The 26,896-nt window shown below is 38.8% G+C and overlaps 1 protein-coding gene across 1 annotated transcript; it reads left to right on the top strand.

Annotated features, from left to right (window-relative positions):
* Window positions 1–1,887: 1,887 nt before the first annotated feature.
* Window positions 1,888–25,554, top strand: LOC119773629 (cytospin-A-like). Its single transcript, XM_038270690.1, has 11 exons — window positions 1,888–1,912; window positions 2,066–2,177; window positions 5,717–6,268; window positions 6,425–6,477; window positions 18,931–19,463; window positions 19,751–19,847; window positions 19,948–20,014; window positions 22,247–22,307; window positions 22,555–22,651; window positions 25,119–25,235; window positions 25,315–25,554. Exons 2-11 carry the CDS (start codon window positions 2,138–2,140, stop codon window positions 25,552–25,554), a joined length of 1,857 nt encoding a protein of 618 aa, XP_038126618.1. The 5' UTR covers window positions 1,888–1,912; window positions 2,066–2,137.
* The last annotated feature ends 1,342 nt before the right edge of the window (window positions 25,555–26,896 follow it).

The raw sequence follows: 26,896 nt of genomic DNA, 5'->3' as shown, positions 1-26,896 counted from the left end.
GCGAAGGGAAGGAAAAGATGTGGTCGAAAAAAGTGTACAAGCAAGAGAGATAACCGCACCCTGGAGAGGATTGTGAAACAAAACCCATTCAAAAATGTGGGGGAGATTCACAAAGAGTGGACTGCAGCTGGAGTGAGTGCTTCAAGAACCACCACACACAGACGTATGAAAGACATGGGTTTCTGCTGTCGCATTCCTTGTGTCAAGCCACTCTTGAACAACAGACAGCGTCAGAAGCGTCTTGCCTGGGCTAAAGAGAAACAGGACTGGACTGCTGGTGAGTGGTCCAAAGTCATGTTCTCTGATGAAAGTAAATTTTGCATTTCCTTTGGAAATCAAGGTCCCAGAGTCTGGAGGAAAAGAAGAGAGGCACTTCATCCACGTTGCTTGAAGTCCAGTGTAAAGTTTCCACAGTCAGTGATGGTTTGGGGTGCCATGTCATCTGCTGGTGTTGGTCCATTGTGTTTTCTGAGGTCCAGGGTCAACGCAGCCACATACCAGGAAGTTTTAGAGCACTTCATGCTTCCTGCAGCTGACCAACTTTTTGGAGATGCAGATTTCATTTTCCAACAGGACTTGGCACCTGCACACAGTGCCAAAGCTACCAGTACCTGGTTGAAGGACCATGGTATCCCTGTTCTTAATTGGCCAGCAAACTCTCCTGACCTTAACCCCATAGAAAATCTATGGGGTATTGTGAAGAAGAAGATGCAATACACCAGACCCAACAATTCAGAAGAGCTAAAAGCCACTATTAGAGCAACCTGGGCTATCATAACACCTGAGCAGTGCCACAGACTGATCGACTCCATGCCACGCCGCATTGCTGCAGTAATACAGGCCAAAGGAGGCCCAACTAAATACTGAGTGCTGTACATGCTCATACTTTTCATGTTCATACTTTTCAGTTGGCCAACATTTCTATAAATCCTTTGTTTTTATTGGTCTTCAGTAATATTCTAATTTTCTGATATGATGAATTTGAGATTTTCATTTGTTGTCATTTTTAATCATCAAAATTAAACAAAATAAACATCTGAAATATATGAGTTTGTATGTAATGTATGAATATAATATACAAGTTTCACTTTTTAAATGGAATTACTGAAATCAATCTACTTTTTCATGATATTCTAATTTTATGACCAGCACCTGTATATAAAAGTTTGTTCTAGCAATAAAACTGAATTCTGTGAAAAGTTAAATAAAAAAAATCAGTGGGTCAGTAGGTCATCTGCCTCATCCTGGGGTCTAAAGCTAAATGAGGGCGGTTCAAAACTTTTTCTGAGGATTCCCCCCCCCCCCCCCCCCCCCCCCACCAACTAACTGTGCCCTCCAGTGGATAGACGCCGCAGCTTCTTTGGCTACTTCAGCGCACAGATCTTTTTACTTTATATCTATGGATATAAATGGATTTTTCAGGGTTTCCTCTGATGGATTTTGCTTAGATGAGGGAAGCGTTGCTTGTTGTTCAGTTTGATCGCTTGGATAAACGCGGCTGTCATCGCCTCCCCAGTGAGGAAACCAGAAGAGGAAGCGCGTCTGTTTGAGAACTAGCAGGAGGACGGTTCATCAGGCGGATCCAAACATTTAGGATTTATTTATTCACTTTTAAAGGTTTGCATCCAGTTACCCTGTAATATTTTACTGAGCTCCGAGGCGGAGGAAGAAAAGTTAGTTACTTTTTTTCTTTACACTCTTTTGCGCTTTGGTGGATAACGCGTTACAAGTTGTAAAAAGCTCGGACAGCTATTTTAACGCGTAATGGCTTTGTTTGTGTTCTTTTTATTTTATTTTTTGCATATTATTCTATTTCCTTTGCCAAAACTTGAAAATATTATATTTGCTGATTTTGTTTTCTGCTTTGATTGCACCAGGCTAGACCAGACTAGACCGTCTAGGTTCAGTTCAGGTCAGGATTTCATTAATGTAATTACTGTCATTTAGCCTCCTAATGTCAGCATGGTTATTTTCTCAGCATGTCCATTATCAACATTGTACAAACACACATATTGACTGTTTGCTTCTGCATAACCTCATCTAATAAATTACTGGATATGTGCAGGTTACCTCCTCACTGGTCTGATCTAAGTGCAACAAGTACCAGCAGGGCCGCATCTAGGGCCCAGTGAGCAAGATGGGCAACTTTACCACAAAGGATAACCATGGAAACACAGGTAGGTCAGCAGACAAACTAAAGCAGATATTAGCAGGGCTGGTTCTTGTATACTGTAATCAGGATCCTGGTGGAGCCCCTCATTTAGCCCCCATGGGGCCAAACTTAACTTTATTTTTTGAAATCCAAAAGATGCTTCTTTTGGATTACAAAAAAGAAAGGTAAGTTTGGCACCATGGGGGCTAAACGAGGGGCTCCATGGGGCCAAACTTACCTTAATATTTGTAATCCAAAAGAAGCATCTTTTGAAATACAAAAATAAAGGTAAGTTTGGCCCAATGGTGGCTAAATCAGGGGTTCCATGGGGGCAAACTTACCTTCATTTTTGTAATCCAAAAGATGCTTCTTTTAGATTACAAAAAATAAAGGTAAGTTTGACCCCATTGGGGCTAAACAAGGGGCTCCATGGGGCCAAGCTTACCTTTATTTTTTTTATCCAAAAGATGATTATTTTGGATTGCAGAAAATAATAGGTAAGTTTGGTCCCATAGGGGCTAAATGAGGGGCTCCATGGGGCCAAACTTACCTTAATTTTTGTAATCCAAAAGAAGCATCTTTTGGAATACAAAAAGAAAGGGAAGTTTGGCCCATTGGGGGCTAAATCAGGGGTTCCATGGGGGCAAACTTACCTTCATTTTTGTAATCCAAAAGATGCTTCTTTTAGATTACAAAAAATAAAGGTAAGTTTGACCCCATGGGGGCTAAATGAGGGGCTCCATGGGGCCACACTTACCTTTTATTTTTTTATCCAAAAGATGATTATTTTGGATTACAAAAAATAATAGGTAAGTTTGGTCCCATAGGGGCTAAATGAGGGGCTCCATGGGGCCAAACTTACCTTAATTTTTGTAATCCAAAAGAAGCATCTTTTGGAATACAAAAAGAAAGGGAAGTTTGGCCCATTGGGGGCTAAATCAGGGGTTCCATGGGGGCAAACTTACCTTCATTTTTGTAATCCAAAAGATGCTTCTTTTAGATTACAAAAAATAAAGGTAAGTTTGACCCCATGGCGACTAAATGAGGGGCTCACATGGGGCCAAACTTACCGTACCTTTATTTTTGTAATCCAAAAGAAGCATTAGCTTCTTGTTAATTATCAAATATATTATGAACTGAAAACCAACATGATTCAGTTTTAAAGCAAAATAAATAGATATAAAAATATCAGAAATATTTTAAAGCACAAGGAAATAAAACCTTAGTTTTTCCCTTTGAAATTTAAATTTCCCAAAGTGTTTTAGGATGCATTCACAGCTGAAATGAAGATAGATGTGTATTTTATTATTCATCTTTTTGTCTTGTTTGTTTGGAAGGGGTAAATGCTCAATCAAAACACCTACGTCATCTATTTCAATCGACTTGTGTCGTATTTGATCATATTCATTCTTTTGTAATAAGAAATTAGATTTATGACTAATAAGTCATTAGAAAAATAAACATAGTCGATTATGGGAAAGGACAAGAGGAGAGCAAGCAACAAATTCCACTTAAAGAGTGGGTGTCTTGGATGGGATTGTGAAACTGAAGGCAACAAAGGGAAAAGCAAGGGTGCAGCTGAATGTGTGGGACTGGAGGAATCTTGGCAGCGTTCCTGTCCATTGCTCAGTGAGTGGTCATTCTCCTTGTGTCCCTATGTTATTCGTCCTGGGCCCGTCAAGCCAGCTGTGATGACTCAGCAGAAATCCCCTGCTCAATGCAAGGGCAGTGGATTAATCATAGGAGGCCTAATGCTGTCTGAAACACACGTTCACATACACACTTGAACTTTTTTCAAATCCATCTCAGTTTATTGCTCCATCCAGCCACTTCACCACCCATGCACATTTTTGGGAGAGGGTTGGAAGGAAAGATAAAAAAAAAGTGTGGCGTTTCATCTTTATCAGACAATCCTGTCATTCTCCTTGAGTGAGTTTGGCCTTGAAGCAGGAGGTGCATAACTTTACTAATGTTAAAATGCAACTCTTACATCACTTCAGGAAAAAAACCAATCACTTTGCTAGTAGAGTTGCTTTTGCCCAAACATGGGAAAGAAAGAATATGCTGTTCTCCCGTTTTTATAGTGTTTGTAAAAGTGTAATTATTGCTTAGCCAAAGAGTGGAAATAATGTGTGCTTTTGTATCAAACCTTATAATTTATAGAAAGCCTAATGCTGCAACCATGTCTTAATACTCAAAATGTTGCCCCTGTGTTATTTAATGTGGGAAATGAGTGATGCAGCTTTCAACTTCAGGATAATAGCCTGGCTTTTTTGTGAGAGTCACCACTCTAAATAATGTTTTCATTGTCAACACGAAGGACTATAGATGACTAAAGATATATTTATTTCTTACTGTGGCCACAATTCAGTTGTTTTTATTGTTTTTTGCTGTGTCCTGCAGCTGCTTGCAGAATCTTTGATGTTCACTGTTGGGAAATACTTGTCTTGCAAAATTATTAATTCCCTTTGGAGCATACTTTACATTTTGTCATGTTGCTAATCACCATGTCAAGAAGCAGAATGAATATTTTTATGGTTTTCAATGTGTTTATTGTTTGTTGTTCAACTAACTGGTGATTAGTGTTTAATACATTTGAGAAAATACTTTACCTTTTGTTGCAATTAGAGCTTCAATGTTGTTTGTGCTAAACCTTTCCCATTGTTTTTTACAGTTCAAGCTCAATCAGACTCAATAGCTGATTGTTTAGGTTTTTAGTTGAAGTTATGTCTGAACTCCTTCCATACTTTTCTGGCCAGATTTGCTTTGCCTACTAAAGAATCACATCCCTACAGCATCATGCTTGCACGGCCATGTTGTGTTCAGTGGGATGTGCAGTTTATTAAGCACACATAGGGCCTGAGTTTCAAAAGGTTTTCACGTATTAAAACACTTGCTGGTGAAGATTCTCAGTCATCCAGTTCACTCCCAAAAAAATAAACAAAAACAAGCTACTTTGTTTTCAAGATTGAAGACGTTTTGCTTCCCATCCAGGAAGCTTTATTCCAGGGAAGTTTGTCCATTTCAATTTGCATGTTTTCTAAATGCTTTGTAGGCCTACTGTGTAAGAGCCTTGAACTCAACGCTTTTTCTGACATTTTGAATTGAAAAAGCTTCCTGGATGGAAAGCAAAACGTCTTCTAAAATGGAAACGAAGTCCAGTGGATTACATGAAATGGCCACCACCATGTTTCACTGTGGAAATTGTGTTCACAGGATGTCAGCGTTCAATATTTCACCACACATGATGTTAAAGGTTAGAAGAAACAGACTTGATATTGGAACACACTTTCTCATAATTTTTGCTTGTCGATCAGTGAACCCAAGTGTGTGCAAAAATATGATGTACTATGGACGAAATACAATAGTTAAGACCGATGCAAACAGTGATAAGAACTTGTGTTTAAGAGGATGCAAGTTGCATTTCCACATGGTAGACATGTCAAGCATAAACCAACCTTTACGCTTTGTGAAGATCTTTAGTTTTGCCGTAAACTTTGGAAATAATCGGTAAAATACAGAACATTGAAAGTGTAATTGTACATTTGCATGTTTTCTTCTTAGGTGCACCTTTGTACAGTTTCCACACTCCTCCTTCATCTCCACAGAGCACTATTCCTCAACTTCCACCTCGCACATCCTCTACTTTATCGCCAGCACCGGCTGCAACCATCACCTCTACTTGCAGGAAATCCCAGCCATGCTCTCCAAGGACCCTCATCCCCCCTCCTGACTGGAGACCTCCCCCACCAGTCAGTTCAAACAGCTCTGCAATCAGTCCTGTAATAAGCCCAGCCCTCAAGGAGACAGGCAAAGGCCAAGCATCATCAGGGAGAAACGGGGGACTACTGACCAGTACATCCAGGACTTCAGGCTCCCAAGTGAAGAGTGTAGCTGTCAGTCCTATTAAGAGCCCCTCGTCTGTGTGCAGTGTGCCTCCTGCCACCAGCTGTGTGGAGCAGAGCAAAAAAGAGAGAGACAATGGCCTAAATGAGTCTCTGCTGCCAGGTAATGAAGACAGAGACAGACAGAGCAAGGAAGTAGCTGACCTATTGGAGGAATTTATGACAACACTGGGTGTCACACACAGACAGGATGGGACAGCAAACACAACAGGCAAGAATTGTCTTATTCTGTAGTAGAATCCTTTATCCTGTTTTTGAAGAAGTCATGTTACAAGGTTGTTCTGAGCAGCAGGGGTTTTTCTCTGAAACGTTTTCTTTTCTTGATTTTCAGCTCATGACTAATAACATTTGTTTTCACCTCCCCCAGAGATTCTTAAGCAACTACTTACTGAAGTGAAACGTTTAAAGACTACGTTTCAGGTAAGCAATGGCTATACGTATTAGTTTTGGGCTTTATGATAACTGAACTTACAGTATATTTGGAGACTGAATAGTCATTTTAGGGCTTCACTGACAGATACATCTGTTATTCAAAGATTATAGTTCCATCTACAGCAGGCAAGCTAACATTTTTTTCAGTAGATACATTTTGAATTGAGTTATAGACAGGAGCATAGTAGCCCCCTTTTAACTAAAAGCCCATGGATTTAAAGTCCAAGGATATGTATTGTCCAGGTAGAATTAATCCTGGGTAATTTGTCTCTGTGCTTTCCCATTATCCATTTGTCCGTCCATCCGTCCCTCTATCTATCTGTCTGTCTGTCTGTCTGTCTGTCTGTCTGTCTGTCTGTCTGTCTGTCTATCTATCTGTCTATCTGTCTATCTATCTATCTATCTATCTATCTATCTATCTATCTATCTATCTATCTATCTATCTATCTATCTATCTATCTATCTATCTATCTATCTATCTATCTATCTATCTATCTATGAATAAAAACTCTTATAAAATGCTGCTATAAATAAACAAATCTGACTTAAATAGTTTTTATTTTTAACATCTTTTTACTTTTCCAATAGTTTTCCAAATATGCCACTAGTAGATTTCTCTGTGCTGTTTTTCCATGGTTTATTGAACTAAATCATCATAATCAGCACTGGATGTTTAAAGTGAAGCACAAATATCCACAAGCTGTGAGATTTCCTTTAGCTCCCCAAATCTAAGTGCTGCTGCCATCATGTCTGAGGATATGCTGACTTGACCCTTGTCTCTTTATCATATAGGCTACTTGAATTTAGCAAAAAAAAAAAAGAAGTGACTGAGCTTTATGCTGCATTCTTATAGTGTATCCAGCTGGCTGAGATGTAAATAGAGCCCATACTAAATAATATAAAGATAAAGGTATTCCCTATTTTTTTCAGTTATTATTATATTTAATGAAGCAAGCAAGAACTCTTCTCTTTTTTTCCACATTATGTAAAAAGATTGCATGGGGTGGGGGAGCAAGAGTTGTTTTTCATATTTTCTTTGTTGGTTTACATTTAAAACAAATGATGCATGGATTTAGTGATACAGAAAGAAAATTATTGGACTAATTGATTTATAGTTTGATTTTATTTCATGCGCTGCATAGATTTTCTTGTGTGCTGTGCTCGACAGCAGTCCCTCAAACCAAGCAAGCGTGTAGTGACAGTGGAGGGGAAAACTTTCTTTTAACAGGAAGAAACCTACATCCGAACCAGGTGCAGTGTGAGCAGAAATCTATGGAGGCTAAGTTCAAGGAGATAGACGCAGGCATACAAAACGAAGCAGGGCTACAACAGATAACTGTTACTTGGCTCCACAGGTGGCCCCCATCCAAGAAAGATGCACCCATGCAGATGAGCTCCCTCTTCAAATAATGAAAGAGAGCACATACCATTATTTATAGTAAGAAAACAGGATTACACTTAAAAACAGGCCAAGCTCCAATATCTATAAACAAAGGTGTTGATGGCAGCAGCACAGCTGATATTTCTGTCCAGGATGGTGTCACAGCCAATCAGGAACTGGCCAGATTACTCCTCCAGATATTGATTCAACGAGACGCAGGTGTGCAGGGAGGACCAACAAGGACAGGGCGTCACCTGGTGGTGGAGGGAGACAAACACATACAACAGACCACACAAACTGGATTTCTGACAAAAGGTTGAATTAACAAATACCGTATAATGGGAGAATAGAGAAAGAATAAAACAGAATGATGAAAAGTAGTCCCTATGTCCTTCAGAAATCTAAGCCTATATGTGCATAACTATAGAAATCAAAGCTACTTTTTGAAAGAATATGTAATTTGTCATTTTTAATATGAAATGACTAATGACGGATTAGTTACGAAACAATCTCCACACCACCCAACTCTAGTTCTAAGCATAATATTGACCTATTCCCACAAAGCTGTCTTGCAACATTAATAAAGCTTACATGTTTTCTGACTTTCAGTTCATTCTGTAGATATTGTTTAGTTAGATTGATATTTCTTGGATCCGAAATTTGGGGGCCTAAAAATATCAATCTAATTGTAATCTTTTTTTCCCCAGACAATTGATAAATTACCTTTCTCAAGTAAACAGGAAGCCACTGAGAAGACAGGCTGGTGGTTATGACCCTTTAGCTGTGAGTTAGCGCCGACACACAGTCTGTCACCTCCTTGCTCTCATACCACAAAGGAACTTTGGAATGAGACCTACTTTGCCTGCTGGAAACCACAGATTTGTTAATTAAAGCTTTTCCTGTCCTATGCTTCTCCTCAGAGGCCTGAGAGAGAAAGAAATAATCTGAAATCATCTTTTGCAAGATATGTTGACAATTTTCCCCTCTTTGATGTAGAAGCCTAGAAGTCTCATTTTCATAGTCACGTTTTCTACTAAATTCTCTCTATGTTCAAACTAAGCCCAACATGAACAGCCTGAGTACAATGAGAACAAAATTAAATTCCTTTAAGAATTCCAGAGTCATATTTCTAAAGCTCTCTGTCTTTTCATGAGGATGGTGATGTTCTGTGGTAATTTCCTGTCACTCACTTATTCCAATTCCTGACCCTCCCTTATGAGCTTTGGAGCCAGATGCTCTCAGTTTGCTCTATGTCTGCCTCAGATTACGACAGATGGAGATGACCTACGGTCCACCTCCCTCATCTGCATTCAGTTCCTCCTGTTCTCTTCTTCCTTCATTTGTAAATTAAAAGCTGACTTTTCTGTACTTCAAATCTCACTGATGTGATCAGTTTTTTAAACCCAAGCTTTCTTGTAATTGCTTTTACAACCTGCTCTCCGTTTCTTTTTATTTATTAAAGAAAGAAAAGATGCTGCTGCTATTATCTTCTTTCTATATACCATAGGTGTTGTCTGAGCTGTTGAATTGCATGAACAAGGAAAACAAAAAACAAAGTCCAATTCATTGTGCACACAAACTTGGTCATCAAAGTGGAATCTGATTCCGATTATAGTTCAAATGCAGCTCACATCTTTTCCCCTGATTTTCATTTCTAAAAAGAAAGGGAATTATGTATTATGTAATTCTTTTAGCACATACAATACAAATTTATTATCACTCATATTTGTGGTACCGTATTTAAGTAATATATGAAAAAGATCCTTGGATGGGAAATCTTGTGTTTTGTATTTCTGGTAATTGGCTGGAAGTGCATTAATAAATAGAGCAAGAGTGTATGTTTTTATTAAGGCTTTAGCAGCAGGGTTCCCTTCTAACTGATCCTCCAGTTCCTCCTCTTACTTCTATATTGTCTCACCTTCTCTCCTCCTTCATTAATCTTTTTTATCTCAACTCAACTTTGAATTTGTCTTTAGCCGATCTGACCCCATTGCTTAACCTTTTTTCATTTCACTTTAAGACCCCATTACTCCTCCTTTAACATTTTGAAAGCAGCACTCTTCTATATTTAATTCAGTTTATTTATATAGTGCCAATTCACAACACATGTCATCTCAAGGCACTTTACAGTTCACCAGGTCATACAGTCAAATTGTTTCAAAGTTTTCTATCTAAGGAAAACTAGTTGATTGCATCGATTCATTGACACAAAGGCAATCCGTCGCACTGTATAGTTTCTCTTTTCCCCTTTCAAAAATTTTCCTATCATAGTCTGTCTCTCCCAGACGCAAAATGTTTTCCCATTGATCCCTTTGCAGCGCCCCATCTGTCTGGGTTCAAGAGTTTCAATTGCCTTAACTAGCAAAAATGAAATCGGGCCATTCATTGTCGGACAAATGCATGTATGTGCTTTGCTGCGTGGGTGGCTGGTTAGATTTGTGTTCCCACCAGTCCCTCTCAAAGCTAGGCTTCAGAATCAGTTCCAGGTGAACGCTGCTGGAGATTTTTTAGAATGATCTGCTGGTTCTCTTTTCTCTGCTCGCTACACTGCTCCTGCAAACAAGGCTTAAAAAGGGCCCCTCTACGTGGAGGAAGGAGGTCATGTAGGCAGGTCACATGTTGAAAGAAGTCTGTTCAACAACCAGGATTTTTTTTTTTTTTTGTGCTGCTCTTTTTTTGCAGTGTTAGTTCATGGTGATTGCAGCTGTGGGCTCCAAAACATTCAGCTTGAAGGCTTCCCCAGATTGTTTCACTTGTGGAAATCAACTGTTTATGATGCATTGGGCAGCTTGGACTGTAGTGAAATACAGTTGAGTGCATTTTGAATGTTGTAATGACTAACATTTGGGTATATATTTTTAGGATGTAATGGGAAGACAAACACTAAATAGTGTGTAATTGTAAAGTGGAAGAAAAAGTACAGTTTTTTAGATTTATTGCAGTATACCAATGCTTTGGAGAATCACATTTCCTTGTAATTACAGCTCTTTTAGGGTCAGTTTTAAAAACAAGAAACTATAACTTGCGTTTCTTTTTAGATTGTTTAAAAAATGTCTTAATTAACAATTTCTTAATAAATCAAAATAGTTTCTTAATTCATCTAACAGGCTTTGAAAAAGGAGAAAACTGTAGAAAAGAGCTGTTTAGCTGTTGGGACATTTCCCTAAAGTACGTATTCCAAAAACTGGGTGTGGAGGTGAACAACGGATAGATGGGTGGAGCAATCTCAGAGGACAACATTTCCAAGTGAGCTGGAGCTTTCCCAGTTTCTGTCAGTGGTTCAACTGTGCCTGGACTGTCAAGGTTGGACACTGCATCTGGTCTTGGGGGGGTGGACACAAGGTTAGGCCCTCTTGGGCTGAGTCAGTTTGTTTGGAAATCCGTGCTGTTATCTTATGAACTGAGGAGCACCCTTTCCTGTTTCCTTAAACAGACATGCTCTAATTGGTTCATCCACATAGATAACAAATACTGTGCATAGACAAGATCTTTCAGAAATAGCATGGGGATGGCTGTCCTTAACATAGAACTTGCTCAGCTTCAAACAGAATATTTCTGTTCATTTCATGTTGTCAGTCGGAGTAAAGCTAACACTGAGGTTTGATGTTGAGTTGGAACATAAATGGGGGTGCATGTGTGGGAGAGGGGAAAGGAATATGATATTATGTGTGTGTGGGTGTGTGTGTGCATGCATCCAGTGTAATCGAGGCCAGCTGCGGTCTGGAGTCACCGGTCAGATGAGGGAACATGTTGGCTCAGACTTCCCCTCCTTCTTAAATCTCCATCCATTCTTCATCAAATCCCAAACCTTCCTGACTGCTCTGCTCCTCAGTCCCAGTTCTCTGTCTCATGTAGCTCTGCTTTAAACTTAAATTAGATTTAACCCTCCCCCCCCCGAACACACACACATTCACATTTACTTACATTTATTTTTAGTTTATGCATTTATGTCTAACCCTGACATTTCAACTAACCCTAACTATTATCACTATGTTCCTAACCCCAACCTTACCCTAAAGTTAATTCAAATCCTACCTCTAAGCTTATGCTCTAAGGTGAAACATGGGGGTCTAGCACATTAGGAACAGCAGCCTTCAGTCCCCATAAGGCCTGTTGGTCCTCAGTGGTTTATTAAATATACAAAAAACTGTCCTAAATAGGTAACATGAACAAGTACACACACACACACACACACACACACACACACACACACACACACACAGTCTCTTCTTATAGTGCTCATTGTCTTGAATTTCACAATACTCTGTTATCATTTACGTCTTTGCTCTGCTAGTTCAGATTTCCTCGTTTGATCCTGTTTGTTTGATGTTTTCCTCTTTTATTATTTCAGTATGCTAGCCTCAGACATATAAAAACCCTTTTTCTTTTATCCTTCAAGATGTGAAGCAAGGTCAGTTTCATGAAAATGGTACTCAGAAACTGTGTGGCTTGCATCTTAAAATATGAAAGAAAGTTTTGGGATTACAGCCCAAGGAGTGAAGACATAGTTTCACAATCTAACAATGGAGTAAAAAAAAAAAAAAAAAAAACTTGTGACCCATTAAGTAATGCCTGTTGTTGCTCAGCTCCCTTCAGCTTGCTGAGGCTTGCTGTTTAGTTTTGATTTTACTTGTGTGGGCCAAATGGATTTTTGATTGCTCATTTTCGCAACCTAATTTCTTCTAAATATGTCTCCAGGACAAATGATTCACATGTAAGTCCTACTTTATGTACTGCAGGAAATAGGTTTCAATCTAAAAAAAATCATCCTTTTTAAAATCGTAAATGTTAGGCAGAATTTAAGATAAGAAGTTGCTGATATTTTTTTTTTCATTATAACTTTTCCAGGAGAGTTTCTGCAAAATTATAGATGTTTAAATATTTTATCATTTATTATCTGCTAATTTTAATTATTTTGTTGTTGTTGTTTTTTTACCAGATTTACGATGTAAACCATGAAATTAGTGGTAATTCGCACATGTTTTTGCATGTAGCAGACCCCCCCTTCCTTTTTTTCCCCACTCATGTTCAAATTTGCACCAATTTTCCCTATATTTCCCCCAATCTACAAATAATAAACAGTCTTTGATATTTGCTAGGGCAATTTTTAGTATGCAGAAGGCTTCATTTTAGCTTTAACTGTTTATTTGTGAATTGTTTAAGTATGGACATTTTTTTGGCTTTGATTTCTTCAAGCCATTGCTTTTAGGTTTTTACGCTGTGAGTAATCCTACTAACAAAAAGCAGAACTGTTACCTACATTTATTAAAGCAACATGGTTGAGCCTTTGTGGAAAAATGAACACTGGAAGAAATCAAAACATTTCTAACAGAAATTATTCAAATGCTAACTTTGTTTAGCATTTTTGTGGCTTTTAGAAATAACCATGTTTAAAATGTTAAAACTAAGTTTAATTCTTAGCACTCCTATTACATTTGAAGTCAATTTGACCCTAGTCTATGTTTACGTCTTCAAAAACCTATCCAACATGATACTTTTGGATTCTTATTTAGGGAATTATTTGAAATAAAATGAGGGCATGTGGTTAAACAATAAATTAACATGACAGTGTTTATTCAATGCCCTGCACAATTTCAGATCAATTCAAAATTCTTAAATACTTTATTAATCCCAAAGGAAATTTTAATGTTGCAGTAATTCATAGGTTTTTTTTTTCTTTTCATTGAGCTGTGAGGAAGGATCTTCTGTATTGGTCTATGTCCGCATCTGGAAAAGCCTCTCACTCTGTTGTTTAAAAAACTTCTGAAGAGGATGCTCACTGTTCTCCATGATTTACTTCACTTTATGAAGAATTATTCTTTGTGCAATAATCTCCAGAGGTTCCAGTGTAACATAGCCAGCCTTTTTAGGTTGTTCGCTCTGATGCTGTTACCCCAGCAGACAATGGAAGACGAGATCAGTCTCCACTACAAACTTATAGAAGGTATGCACCATCTTGCTAAAACCCTGAAGGACCCAAGCCTCCTTAGAAAGTCCAGCCTGCTCAGTCCGTTCTTGTGGATGGCCACACAGTGGTGTCTGAAGTCTAGTTTGTTGTCCAGGTGAACACCAAGGTATTTATACTTCTTCACCACCCCCACATCTTCTAATAGTATGGAACGTGTCATCTGTAGATGAGAGGATGACAGGACTCAGTCTGGTAGTGGAAGTCAGAGGTGAACAGAGTAAAAAGGAAAAGTGAGAGGACTGTTCCTTGTGGTTCTTCTGTGCTGCTGACTACTTGATTAGACAGTTGACCCTTCGGTCTAACAGACTGTGGTCTGTTTCTCTGGTAGTCTTTAATCCAAGTGATTGTTGAGGCCTTGATCAGAGTCTTCGAAAGTTTCCCACAAAGTAAGTCAGGCTGAATGGTCTTAAATGCTCTGGAAAAAAAATCAAAGAACAGAATCCCAACAGTGCTTTCTGTCTTGTCTAAATTATGGTGAGTCTGTTGAAGCAGGTGTATGATGGCATCTTTAGCTCCAACAAGCAAACTGCAGGGGGTTCCTTATAGCTGCTTGTTTGTTTGAATTGAACCAACAGAAGTGTCTCTAGGACCTTCATGATGTGTGATGTCAGGGGAACAGGTTTTTAGTCACTGAGGACTGATGGCTGAGTCTTCTTTGTATTGTAACAATGCAAGAGGTCACATCATCTGAATTGTCTCTTTGGTCAGGCTAAGGTTGAAGATGTAGCTGTAGAATCCCACAGAGCTGCTCTGCACAGGCCTCCAGGACTCTGGTGCTAACATCAGCAGGACTTAATGTCTTATCACGATTCACTCTCCAGTTAGCTCTTCATTTGACTTTTAGAGACAGACATGTGAAAGGTGGATGGATGATTTGGCTCACAACAAACTCATAAAAGCAGCGGAGTCAATGGCAGAGGAGGGCAGAATATCAATGTTGCTGTTATTTTTGTTTCTCAGCTTTTTATTGTCGTTACACTGTCACAAGTACAGAGTAATGAAATGGACTCTCTGCATTTAACCCATCCCCTTGGGTAGCAGTGGACTTCCTTTGTGCTGCCCTCGGGGAGCACTGTGGGGTTTAAGTGTCTTTACTCAGGGACCCAGAGTGGCAGTCTGTGGGAGTGGGGCTCAAACTCAGGACCTCAGGATTCCAAACTGTATGCCCTAACCACTGAGCTGCCACTTCCCTACACACACCCTCTAACTGAAGCGGTTGAAGAATTTATTCAGTTCATTGATTTTGTACAGACATCCATCTATCTAATCATCCTTCTGCTTGAGGCCCGTGATCTTCTCCATGTCTGATCACGCATCACTGATATTGTTTTTTTTTAAGTTTGCCTTCCAGCCTCTTCCTGTATGTTTCCTTGCTTCCTCTCATTTCGACCCTTAAGTTACTACTGTATATTCTTAATTTATTCCCTCTACCCTTCTTAAAGGCCTGTTTTTTTTTCCTTTTTGAGCAGTTGGTTCAGATTACTTGTGATCCATGCTTTATTGTTAGGGAAACATTTCACTGTTCTAGTAAGGATGGTGTTAACTACACAGAAGTTTACGTAGTGAGTGTAACACTCAATCAATATATTAATGTCCTCTCCATGTGGCTGACACACAATTGCACAGTACATCCCAGTCTGCAGCCTCAAAAACAACCTTGCAGGGTTTCTTTAGCTTTCTGTGACCATCTTTTGTTTAGTTTTTATTTTGGGTTTTTAGTTACACTTTTATTTATTTAATTCTGTGTTAAATGTATATCATTTTTGTATTTCTTCCTTGCTGTTTCTTTCAGTGATCTATTTTCAAAATTTGTGGTATGTATTTATAGTTTGGTATAGTTTTTCATAGTTATTCTTTCTGTTATCTTTAGCTTATGTTCTCCTGTTGCTAATTAGTGTTCTTGTTTATCAAATCTGCTTCCTATAGTCTAGTTTTTTACCTGGTCATTCTCACCTACCATCTTTCTTTATTTTTGTTCCTGTGTTCAGTTTTTCTTTTGGATTAACCCTTCTGCTACCATCAACAAAATAAAGCTATAGGAAAACTACTAAGTCTACCTTTCTGCATTTTGGATCCAACTATAAAAATTGTACAACTCTAAATTTTGATCTGATTTCCTGAGAGGAGGTCTAACTTTTGAGATATATGAATCCTTAATGTCTGCATAAAACAAGTCCAAAATGTTGTTTTCTCCAGTACAGCAGCTGACAAATTGCTGGAATATTGGCAGTGTAGCAGAGAGTGAGGCATGTTAAAAAACACCAGTTATTGCTACAAAAAGCTTGTAACAACAAAACTGATTACCTCACATGCAGTGTTGGCAACAGCAGAAGGTTGAATGTAAACAGTTAGTAACAGAAAACTGGTAAACGCAAATAGCATGGCCAAAAAACATCTGCCGACCATTCAGTACTGTATCTTGGCTGCAGTGACATTTTCACAGTAACACGTCCTGAATGATGCCATCTGTTGTTCACTAGCCCTGCCGACCAACCTTCCAGTCTTCTTTAAATCTCTGGCTGCTCATATGATCAAAAAGCCTGGCAGAGAGATATTGGAGTCCGAGATATGATCCTGTACCACATTTCAGTAAAACCAATGGTGTTGCTTTGCTAATATTCTGTTCTGTCATGATGAGCTTTAAGGATCTGACCCACATGCAGAAACACACTCAGAAGCCAAGGGTAAAACTTAACAGGTTTTGCAAAAACACAGACTGAGAGATATACAGCTGGGTACTACTGTCTGACCTCAGCAGACTGGTGAACCGGAACCGGAAACTCTGAAGGGGAGATCACAATGATCAGTTCATGGACCGTAGGAAAAACGACTGAGGCTTGTAATTTACAGGAGATGGACTCACTTTTAGGGGACTCTTGGTTATTCCTTGGATCCAGTTTGTGGAGTCGAGGTAGTGACAGCCCATTGCTCAAATACTCCTCTGGTGATGAACCAACGTGCCGCAGGTGTGCGAGGAGGTCCAAACGAGGACCATCTAGTGATGGAAAAGGAAAACATAAAAACAACCCAAACAAACTGGAATCCTAACAGATTCTTGCTAGTGCTTGGAGTTCTTCTAGCTTATTTCCAAAATATCTCACATTGCTCATGAGGATTGATGGAAGGCTTAATTTATTTTCCTCTCTCATCTCCTTGCTCCTGTTCTGCCACCTTTTCAACTCAGCCGGTACTCGTGGAACGAGTTAATGTGTTATTGCAGCATTAGAGATGTTAATTAGCTGCTGAAAAATCAACTTGGTATGGTTGCTGGGGTGAAAGATTGTTTTTCTCTACTTCAAAATCAATTTAGATTTTAAAATTTAAAATGTCCTTTTTTAATTTAAAAATTCAGTGTATAACATAGATGCATAAACACCTGCATTTTATTTCAGTGTTAAATGCTGTTTAAAGTAACCCATTATGATTAAAAATGTCTCTGGACCTTTACTGATTGTTGATTTTCTTTATTCGGACCCCGCTGATTTTTAATTGGTTCTATAGGTCAGTTTAAGTCCAGACACTTTCAGAAGCACAGAACATCAACTTTTCACCAATACTTTTTGTATTATGCTAAGGTTATGCTAACATTGTCTTATTTGAAGTGCATATTATCTATTTATTTTATAGTAAAAATACTCTATTGGCAAACCATCTTATTTACCTACTCAAATTAGGGGAACTACAGTTAATCTAAGACATTTTTACTTACTGTACAGTAGTAGCCATTCAAAATGTCCCTACTTTCGCTGGTCTTTTTAAACATCAATATTTTTACCAAAATATTCTTTCTGTCATGATTTGTGGACATTAAGATCTAAAGAGAAACATCATCTCCTGGTCAGACTCTGTAATTCAGTGAAAGGATGGAGTCAGAGTAAAAATAAGCAAGAAGGGGTCACTGCAGTGGCTGGACGTTTGGAGGGAAGTGGGCTGCCATTCAGCTGCCGTTTGACTGGGAAGGGCCATTTGAATGGCTGCTACTGTATTTCTAGATTATTTTGCACTTCGGATGTATTTCCAGCATCCATGCTTGCATTGCATTGCAGGTCATAGGCGTTAACAACAGACAAACACGGTAGGGCCAGCGAACGTGTAACAAAATGGCAGCAATACACACTTTTCTGGCTGAAAAACTATTTTTATTTTTATTTTCTTAAACTGGGGGGGGGGGGGGATTATTACACAATACGCAATAATTGGCTGCTCAGTATTGTAGTCGGTGACACTGCTGCCTTGTTCTTCCTGAGCATGCGTTGCTTCTCTACGGGTACTCCGGCTTCCTCCTACAGTCCGAAAAAATGACTTTTAGGTTAATTGGCTTCTCTAAAGTCCCCTTATGTGTATGTGTGTGCGTGAGTGGTTGTTTGTCCTGTTTGTCTCTGTGTTACCCTGTAATGGACTGCCGACCTGTCCAGGGTGGACCCCGCCTCTCGCCCGTAGACAGCTGGAGATAGGCACCAGCACCCCTCGCGATCCCACTTGGTACTAAGCATGTTAGAAAATGGATGGCTGGATGGATACACAATAATTACAGTAAGTCAGTTCAGAAAAGCAGGCTTGTTGTAATATTTAACATTATTGAACGTGTGGCTGTTACTTAAACCTTTAAAGTTTCTGGTTATTTCAGTAGGTGGAAGTTCTGGTAACTTCTGCGTTTTTTTGTTTTGAAATGCAGAAAAAAAGAAACACTTTTAGAGTACACTTTTGATATAAACCTCCAGGTTTTCTCAGTGCACAATTTTAACAATACATAATGCTGTGAAAGAGATGCTACCAAAGTAAACAAAATTGTACGATCTTTACAAAGGTATGTCAGGGCTTTCAAACCCCTGCTGTTACTGTCCGCTAAAGAAAAAGACTGCAATAAAGACACAGAGACAAATAAACCCCCTGAGTGACAATAAGCTCTGAATAAAAAGTATGACTCCTTTCCCCAAAGATAAAAGATGTTAGTGAAATTGAAGGTCAGACCAAATCAAACAAATATTATTGGTTCGATTTTAACTGTATTGTCACATTCTAATTTATCATTTGCTTTAGATAAAAGCATCTGACATTTTCTAAATGGCAGATATCTCCTGTTTACCTCCAGACAGAGCGTGATGAATGGCAGCAGTTCCAGGCAGACTTTCAGGTGGCCGTGTCGGTGGCTGACCGCCTAAAAGCCGAGGCAGAAGAAGAGCTCACAGCATTACGAACGGCCCACAAGGAAATCGAGATGGAGCTGGCTGCAGCTCAGCAGAGACAGAAGGAGGCTGAAAATCAGCTTCTCACCCTACAAGGAGAGCTCAAAGAAACCAGGCAAAAATTGGCAACCTTTACTGACGCTCAATATAAAACTGATGTCCATGTTCGAGAGGAGCTAAAGGGGTCCAATGCAGAAATTATTATGTCTGAAAGCAAGGAGAGCACAAATAGGGGCAGGTTAAGGGGATTGTACAAGCTTGGAGGCGAAAGGACGGAAAGTAAGAGTCAGAATCAAGTAACTAAGAATGTTTTTGAGAATAATTCAAAAGTGGACTTCAAAGGTTTTACCAGACATTCCCTGAAAAATGTGACCAATGAGGACAGAGCAGATGTCCAGCCCAATGAATCCCAAAGGGTGAGAACTTCAGAGAGGTCAAGGTGAGAGAAATCATCCAGCCCTTTGATCTGTTAAAAATGCAAATTAAATATATGTATTTTTTGTAGTTGATGTGATTTTTTAAGTTTTTAAGTAAAGTTTCTGCATCCAATTTATTTATTTTTTTGCACACAAAGATGAGTACCAATTACAGAGTCCTGGAACGCTGTTGTGAATTTACAGTACCTCCAGACTCTAATCTGGCCATATGAGGACAGCCTCAGGAAAATAACTCAAAGCTGAAGCAGAGTATAAAAACAGTTGGTTGTTATGTCCTGTTATGTTTCAGAAGCCTTTCTAGATTGCCCGCTTCTTCTGACACTGATCCCATACGAAACGATGCATCCCAAACTAACCTTCCTTCAACAGTGGGGTCAACAAACAAGGTGAGACCCTGTTTATTCAGAAAAGCTACTTCAATTATATTGTTTAATTAACAGTTAAATTCTATCCATGCTGTCAGTTACAGTAACCTTATTTTTCTAGAACTTGGGGCAACTAAGAGGAAGAAAAAGTTCAGAGTGGCAAGACACCAAGTTGCCAAAGGATGCAGGTCAGACGTTCTGTGAAATTTCTGCACATGCTGATTGTAGATAGGGGGATGGGGGATTTTGGTTTTATCTACTGTAATATTTAAAATGTTTGTTTTTTTATCGTAAAAAAATTTGTGCTTTTAGAAATGTATCCATAACCCTTGATTTTTTTTTCATGTTTCAGCTAGAGGTAGATCAATACAGATAGCAAAAGAGATATTTGGTCAATATTTGTGTTTTTGTCTCGAATCAGTATCGACTGATAAGTGCATGAGCTGACTGATTCATAAATGCATTCAGCAGCCACTCCTTGAGTTTATGTGAGGGACATGCATTGCTGCTCTCTCCATTTGTTTGCCTTTTTAAACTCAGTCTTGTTTCAACATTTGTTAACATTTGATCATTTTTATCATCTAAATGGAGGTATAAAAAAGCAATATTGGCTCTAAAAATAGCCCCAAGATATTAAAATATCAACAGCATGTATTGGTAAGACTTTTTGGTTATACTGAAATACTTCCTTTAAAAAGGACTTTGGTGTTTTTAGTTCAGATATTACAACCTGAGACTGATGTGGAAACCAAATAACTGATTGTCAGATTATTTGGTTTGAATCTTCACTCAAGTTTGTACAACTTGAGTGAAGATTCAAAAGATATTCAGCTACATTAAAAGTCAAATCCACTTTGTTAATCTTATGACTAGATGCACAGCTTGGCCTTCATTTGCCTATACAGATTTTCAACTTTTTTCTCATCTGCTAATTTGGACTTTTTAGTTAAATTTTAGTTTTGCCTAAATGTTTTCACATTTATTTCCTCTCCCTATATGCATTTCTTTTTAAATAGACAATAATAGGAGATTATGTCTATTTGAATTTTTCTAGTTGAATTGGGGTAAAATCGTGTTAAAATTCAGTGTTGAATTATATAAGGACAAGGTTATTTTAACATACTGTGCGAAAAGTTAAAAACAAAGGAAATTTTGGGGGAAAAAAAGAAACATCAGATATTTCCATATTTGATCTGCCAGCTGCTGAAATGTTGGCCTGTTTTGATGACAGGAATATTGAGTGGCTTCTCATCATCCTTCTCTTATCGTCATTTAGCAACAACACTTCATATGACGTAAAATACAATATCTCTGACTAACCAATCCATAATGAGCCTTTGAAACTTTACAGTGGAAGGGCAAAGTTTTCTGTTTATTTTCTTTTTGGTAGTAGATAAAGTCCACTTAAAAACAGCAAAAGGTGAAAAGCTCTGGACAAATCAATTATAATGTTTCAGTGTGTCTCCTGTATTTGAAACAAAAACATTTAAATCTGAAAAACTCACACACAGAGAAAAAACATTAAAAAAATTAGAAGAAATTTACTGATATAATTACTTTGTCTTTGGTGCTCAGACCTCGGCAGGAAACATGGTGCTGAATTTTGATAGATATGCATGAAGAGGAATAAAGAACAGGGCTGTTTCCCCCCCCGGCCTGAAACTGGTGGTAGAGTGGAGATAGATTTAGTTGGTCAGTCTATAGACTGCTGGTTAGTGAGACGGTCTGCTGAGCTTTATGGGGAGATCCAGTGAGTTGCATGAGCTGATACTAGAGCTTCACTCAGGGACCTGGAAGATGGAAGTCCAGTTTGGATAACACAGGTTGAGAGAACCTGTCCATGATGAGCAAGCATGAAGCGACATTGGAGAGGAAAAACTCTCCATTGGGAAGAAACCTCTGGCAGAACCAGGCTCAACATGGCGGTCTTCTGCCGGACTGGTTGAAATGAGATGCAGAATGCAGAAAGAGTCAGGGAGGTATTAAACTCTGATTAAGTTTTGGCTACGATGGTGGAGGAGGGGCTGGAGGTGGGTTGAAACAGGGTCATCTGAATAAAGTTACACAGCACAACCACCGACTGCGCACAGGAGCAGACAAGTGCGGATCGGAGGCCTTTTAAGATGAGCTTTGGAAGCTGATTGGCTTTTGTGGAGGTGTGGTTCAAAGCTGATTGGCTGTGTCGTGGTGGATGTAGAAGAGCAGTGTTTTCAGTTCAACTTCCGCCTAGGCTCCATATTATACTGGCCAACTTGCCAGTTTTAACATAATACCGTGCAAAGCTTTTAAGATCTATTTATGAATATAGTACCGGTAGTTTTAATTTATGTGGGTAAATTATTTTATCAAAAAAGGAAATATATTAAAAAGTGGTCGGGTGTTTTATGGTGAGAGATTTTAAATATGTGTTTACTTTGCAGGAAAACGTGAGGAGTCTCTGAACAAATACAACTCAGCCCTTACTGAACTGCCTCCCACCAAGTGAGTTAGTACACATATCAACCTACCTTTCCGATCTAAAGGCCAATGTAACTGCCACATCCGGCTAATATTGGTTCAGTTTGCTTTATCCAATTTGTCTAATCAAGTCTCCATTATAAGGACGATAAACGTCCCCCTGCTGTAAAGGCTGTTTTACCTAATTTCCTGCTTTTTACAAAATCTGTACAAAAACAATATAAGAAAAAAAGAAACAAGCTCATTAGTCTTTTTTTTATCTTGCTGTCAGGTCCCAGGATGGTTTTAACCTACTGCTGCGTCGCCATGGAGGTTCAAAGAGAAACTCTCTGCTTCGTTGGTGTCAGAGCCGAACACAAGGATACGAGGTGATTTTAAAAGAGTTTCTGTGTTTTTCTGGATTTCAAATGCCGTAAACATAATTCAGGGCCACTAGAAGTAATTTTCAACAGGCGGTGCTGTGACATTTTTTTAAATCTTTTTTTTAGACAAAAGGCCTATGAGTCTATACAGGTGCTGGTCATAAAATTAGAATATCATGAAAAAGTAGATTGATTTCAGTAATTCCATTTAAAAAGTGAAACTTGTATATTATATTCATACATTACATACAAACTCATATATTTCAGATGTTTATTTTGTTTAATTTTGATGATTACAAATGACAACAAATGAAAATCTCAAATTCATCATATCAGAAAATTAGAATATTACTGAAGACCAATAAAAACAAAGGATTTATAGAAATGTTGGCCAACTGAAAAGTATGAACATGAAAAGTATGAGCATGTACAGCACTCAGTATTTAGTTGGGCCTCCTTTGGCCTGTATTACTGCAGCAATGCGGCGTGGCATGGAGTCGATCAGTCTGTGGCACTGCTCAGGTGTTATGATAGCCCAGGTTGCTCTAATAGTGGCTTTTAGCTCTTCTGAATTGTTGGGTCTGGTGTATTGCATCTTCTTCTTCACAATACCCCATAGATTTTCTATGGGGTTAAGGTCAGGAGAGTTTGCTGGCCAATTAAGAACAGGGATACCATGGTCCTTCAACCAGGTACTGGTAGCTTTGGCACTGTGTGCAGGTGCCAAGTCCTGTTGGAAAATGAAATCTGCATCTCCAAAAAGTTGGTCAGCTGCAGGAAGCATGAAGTGCTCTAAAACTTCCTGGTATGTGGCTGCGTTGACCCTGGACCTCAGAAAACACAATGGACCAACACCAGCAGATGACATGGCACCCCAAACCATCACTGACTGTGGAAACTTTACACTGGACTTCAAGCAACGTGGATGAAGTGCCTCTCTTCTTTTCCTCCAGACTCTGGGACCTTGATTTCCAAAGGAAATGCAAAATTTACTTTCATCAGAGAACATGACTTTGGTCCTGTTTCTCTTTAGCCCAGGCAAGACGCTTCTGATGCTGTCTGTGGTTCAAGAGTGGCTTGACACAAGGAATGCGACAGCAGAAACCCATGTCTTTCATACGTCTGTGTGTGGTGGTTCTTGAAGCACTCACTCCAGCTGCAGTCCACTCTTTGTGAATCTCCCCCACATTTTTGAAGGGGTTTTGTTTCACAATCCTCTCCAGGGTGCGGTTATCTCTCTTGCTTGTACACTTTTTTCGACCACATCTTTTCCTTCCCTTCGCCTCTCTATTAATGTGCTTGGACACTGAGCTCTGTGAACAGCCAGCCTCTTTAGCGATGACCTTTTGTGTCTTGCCCTCCTTGTGCAAGGTGTCGATGGTCGTCTTTTGGACAACTGTCAAGTCAGCAGTCTTCCCCATGATTGTGTAGCCTATAGAACTAGACTGAAAGACCATTTAAAGGCTTTTGCAGGTGGTTTGAGTTAATTAGCTGATTAGAGTGTGGCACCAGGGGCCATCAATTTTGAACCTTTTCACAATATTCTAATTTTCTGATATGATGAATTTGAGATTTTCATTTGTTGTCATTTGTAATCATCAAAATTAAACAAAATAAACATCTGAAATATATGAGTTTGTATGTAATGTATGAATATAATATACAAGTTTCACTTTTTAAATGGAATTACTGAAATCAATCTACTTTTTCATGATATTCTAATTTTATGACCAGCACCTGTATACCAGACCAGGAGAAAACTCTTCTCTTTAGATCTTTATGTCCACAAATCATGACAGAAAAAACATTTTAGTAGAAAGATTGATGTTTAAAAAGGAATGTAGGAGATCAGCCAAGGGCCCATAAAGGAAAGTGGGGAAATTTTGAATGGCTTCTACTGTAAGTTTCAGCAGAGTTACCCGACAGCAATCAGGAGTCAGGCAGGAGGTGGTGAATTTTGTTTTGAAAGAGAAATAAATTGGATAACAACGAATAATCAGTGCCAATAAGTGAATAAGAAGGAGAACTAAGTAAATTTATCATGTTATGTTATTACTGAATATGGCAGCTGTTGCAGAAAAGCTAGTTTCTTTAATAAAAAGAGGAGATTTGGCTGAAGAATGATATGAAAAATAAAAGAAACAAAGGGAAATTAACTAAATATGATTAACTTCCTAATTTACCAACAGAAAACAATAATAAAAGATAGAGATGAAATCCAAAAAGTGAACCCAAACACCACATATTTATTCCTGTCTTACTAAGGTTTTAAATTTTAACAAACCAGTACACATTTATTTTTTGTAAAAACTGCAGATTAGGGTTCATCCATTAAATTGAAGTCCCAATTAGAGGAAAAAAATGTAGGCCCTGTTGATTTAAAACAACATTGTTTTTTTTCTAATTGGGCAGTTTCTTATTTTCGGAGTTACGTGGCAGCCCTAAACTAAACGGACTTTTCTTTTTCATGCAGAATATCGACATCACAAACTTCAGCAGCAGCTGGGCAGATGGTCTTGCTTTCTGCGCTGTTTACCACACCTACCTCCCATCGCACCTCCCTTACAGCAGCCTCAGTCCTGAGAACAAGGTACCAAAAGCATCTCTGAATAATGCACAGACTCAGGCTATATTTCATGTTCATCTTATCAACTTTCCTCTTTTTTTAGCGAGCGAATCTCAACTTGGCATTCAAAACAGGAGAGACTGTGGGGATTTCACCCACATTGGTAGGAATCATGTCTAAATTATGCGCACAAAGCAGAATTGATTCATGTTTAAATTTAGCATTTTTGTCCAACAGACAGCTGATGACATGCTGCGAGCTGGGGGACCTGACTGGCAGCGGGTCCTGGGTTATGTGGAGAGCATCTACCGTCACTTTGAAATGTGACCACAGGAGATTCTGATCATAAAAACAAAGCAGACACTCTAGAAATTACACATTTTTGTAATGATACCTCCAGTCTTGCCAAGTTGTAGAAATAGTTGAAAGTTAATGGAAACTCTTGGCCTTTTGGTCCAGAGAAGACCAACCCTGAAAAGATCAAAACAAGGGTCTATAACTTGCATACACAAAAAAGTAGATGTGTATCACTGATCATTCGGAAATTCTGTTTGCTTTTATATTCCCCCCTGCAATTTTTTCCACTAATTGAAATGTCTTTAAACACATATTAACACAAATTCAACACACTGTAGTAAACAGATGGAGGCAGAAGATGTCTTTCAGTCATCAATGAACACATTCAGCGACACACAGGAGCTCTTTCAAGCTGGACACCATTTCATTCACAACACCTGTCCCATCAACCAGGAATCTGAATCAGAAATACTTTAATAATCCCGGGGAGACATTACTTTCGTTAAATTACTCCATCTGTAATAGAGTGACAATAGGACCAGCTTGATATAACCCAATTTCATACCATATATATAATTAGGGGGTCCCTGCTCCATCTCGCCATCAGTTTGGGGGTCCTTGGCCTGGAAAATGTTGAAGAACCTTACTCTAAGGGATACTTGTTCTCTTAATAGAGTTTAGGGAGGAACTACACAAAATTAGTGTATAAGGCTAAATCCCAAATTGGCCCCCAAACAATAACCTGCTGAGGGTCCACCATATTAAGGACTGTACAGAAGCCTGTATGGGAGGGTGAGTGGATCCAAATGTAAGTTCCGCTGGAAAACCAGCGGAACTTACATTTGGGTTCCGCTGCATCTTTGTCACACTAACAGAAAATCAAAAGTTAGGTATAAAGAAAAAACACATAATTCATCCCAAAAGGGAAGGTTCTCTTTGAAATGGTTTTATTTTACCGTACACATTTGCTATAAGAAAGCGGCAAATGTTTAATTTCATGTCAGCGTGCATCACAGAGCTACAGCAATGCACATGAGTAGTCACTTTGTTTCCATAGCAATGACTACTTTCTTTTTCCATTGGAGGGAAGAGGTTGTCCCATATCCCCCCACCTTCAGTCACGTCGCCTTCCATAGCTATGAGTGTGACTTCATTGGGAGGGACACTGGATAGTGACGGGCTAGTGCTTAGGGGCGGTTTGGGATTCAGCCAAAGTGTGACCAACAAAAGAAAAACAAAATACTTACAGTATACCGAATAATAAAAGATTTTTATCTTTTTGGGAAAAAAAACGATGATCAAAGGGCATATTTTTTGGCTTTTAAAGATATTCTTTTTACTAGTATATTTATTTTCAAGTTCAGTAACCAAAAAGATAAACCAAAAAA

This window comes from Cyprinodon tularosa, unplaced genomic scaffold (genome assembly GCF_016077235.1).
Source record: "Cyprinodon tularosa strain WSP-4 unplaced genomic scaffold, ASM1607723v1 ctg772, whole genome shotgun sequence".
NCBI classification, from domain to species: domain Eukaryota; kingdom Metazoa; phylum Chordata; class Actinopteri; order Cyprinodontiformes; family Cyprinodontidae; genus Cyprinodon; species Cyprinodon tularosa.
The sequence above is the reverse complement of the archived record's forward strand: the minus strand, read 5'-3'. Positions and strand labels throughout refer to the sequence as shown.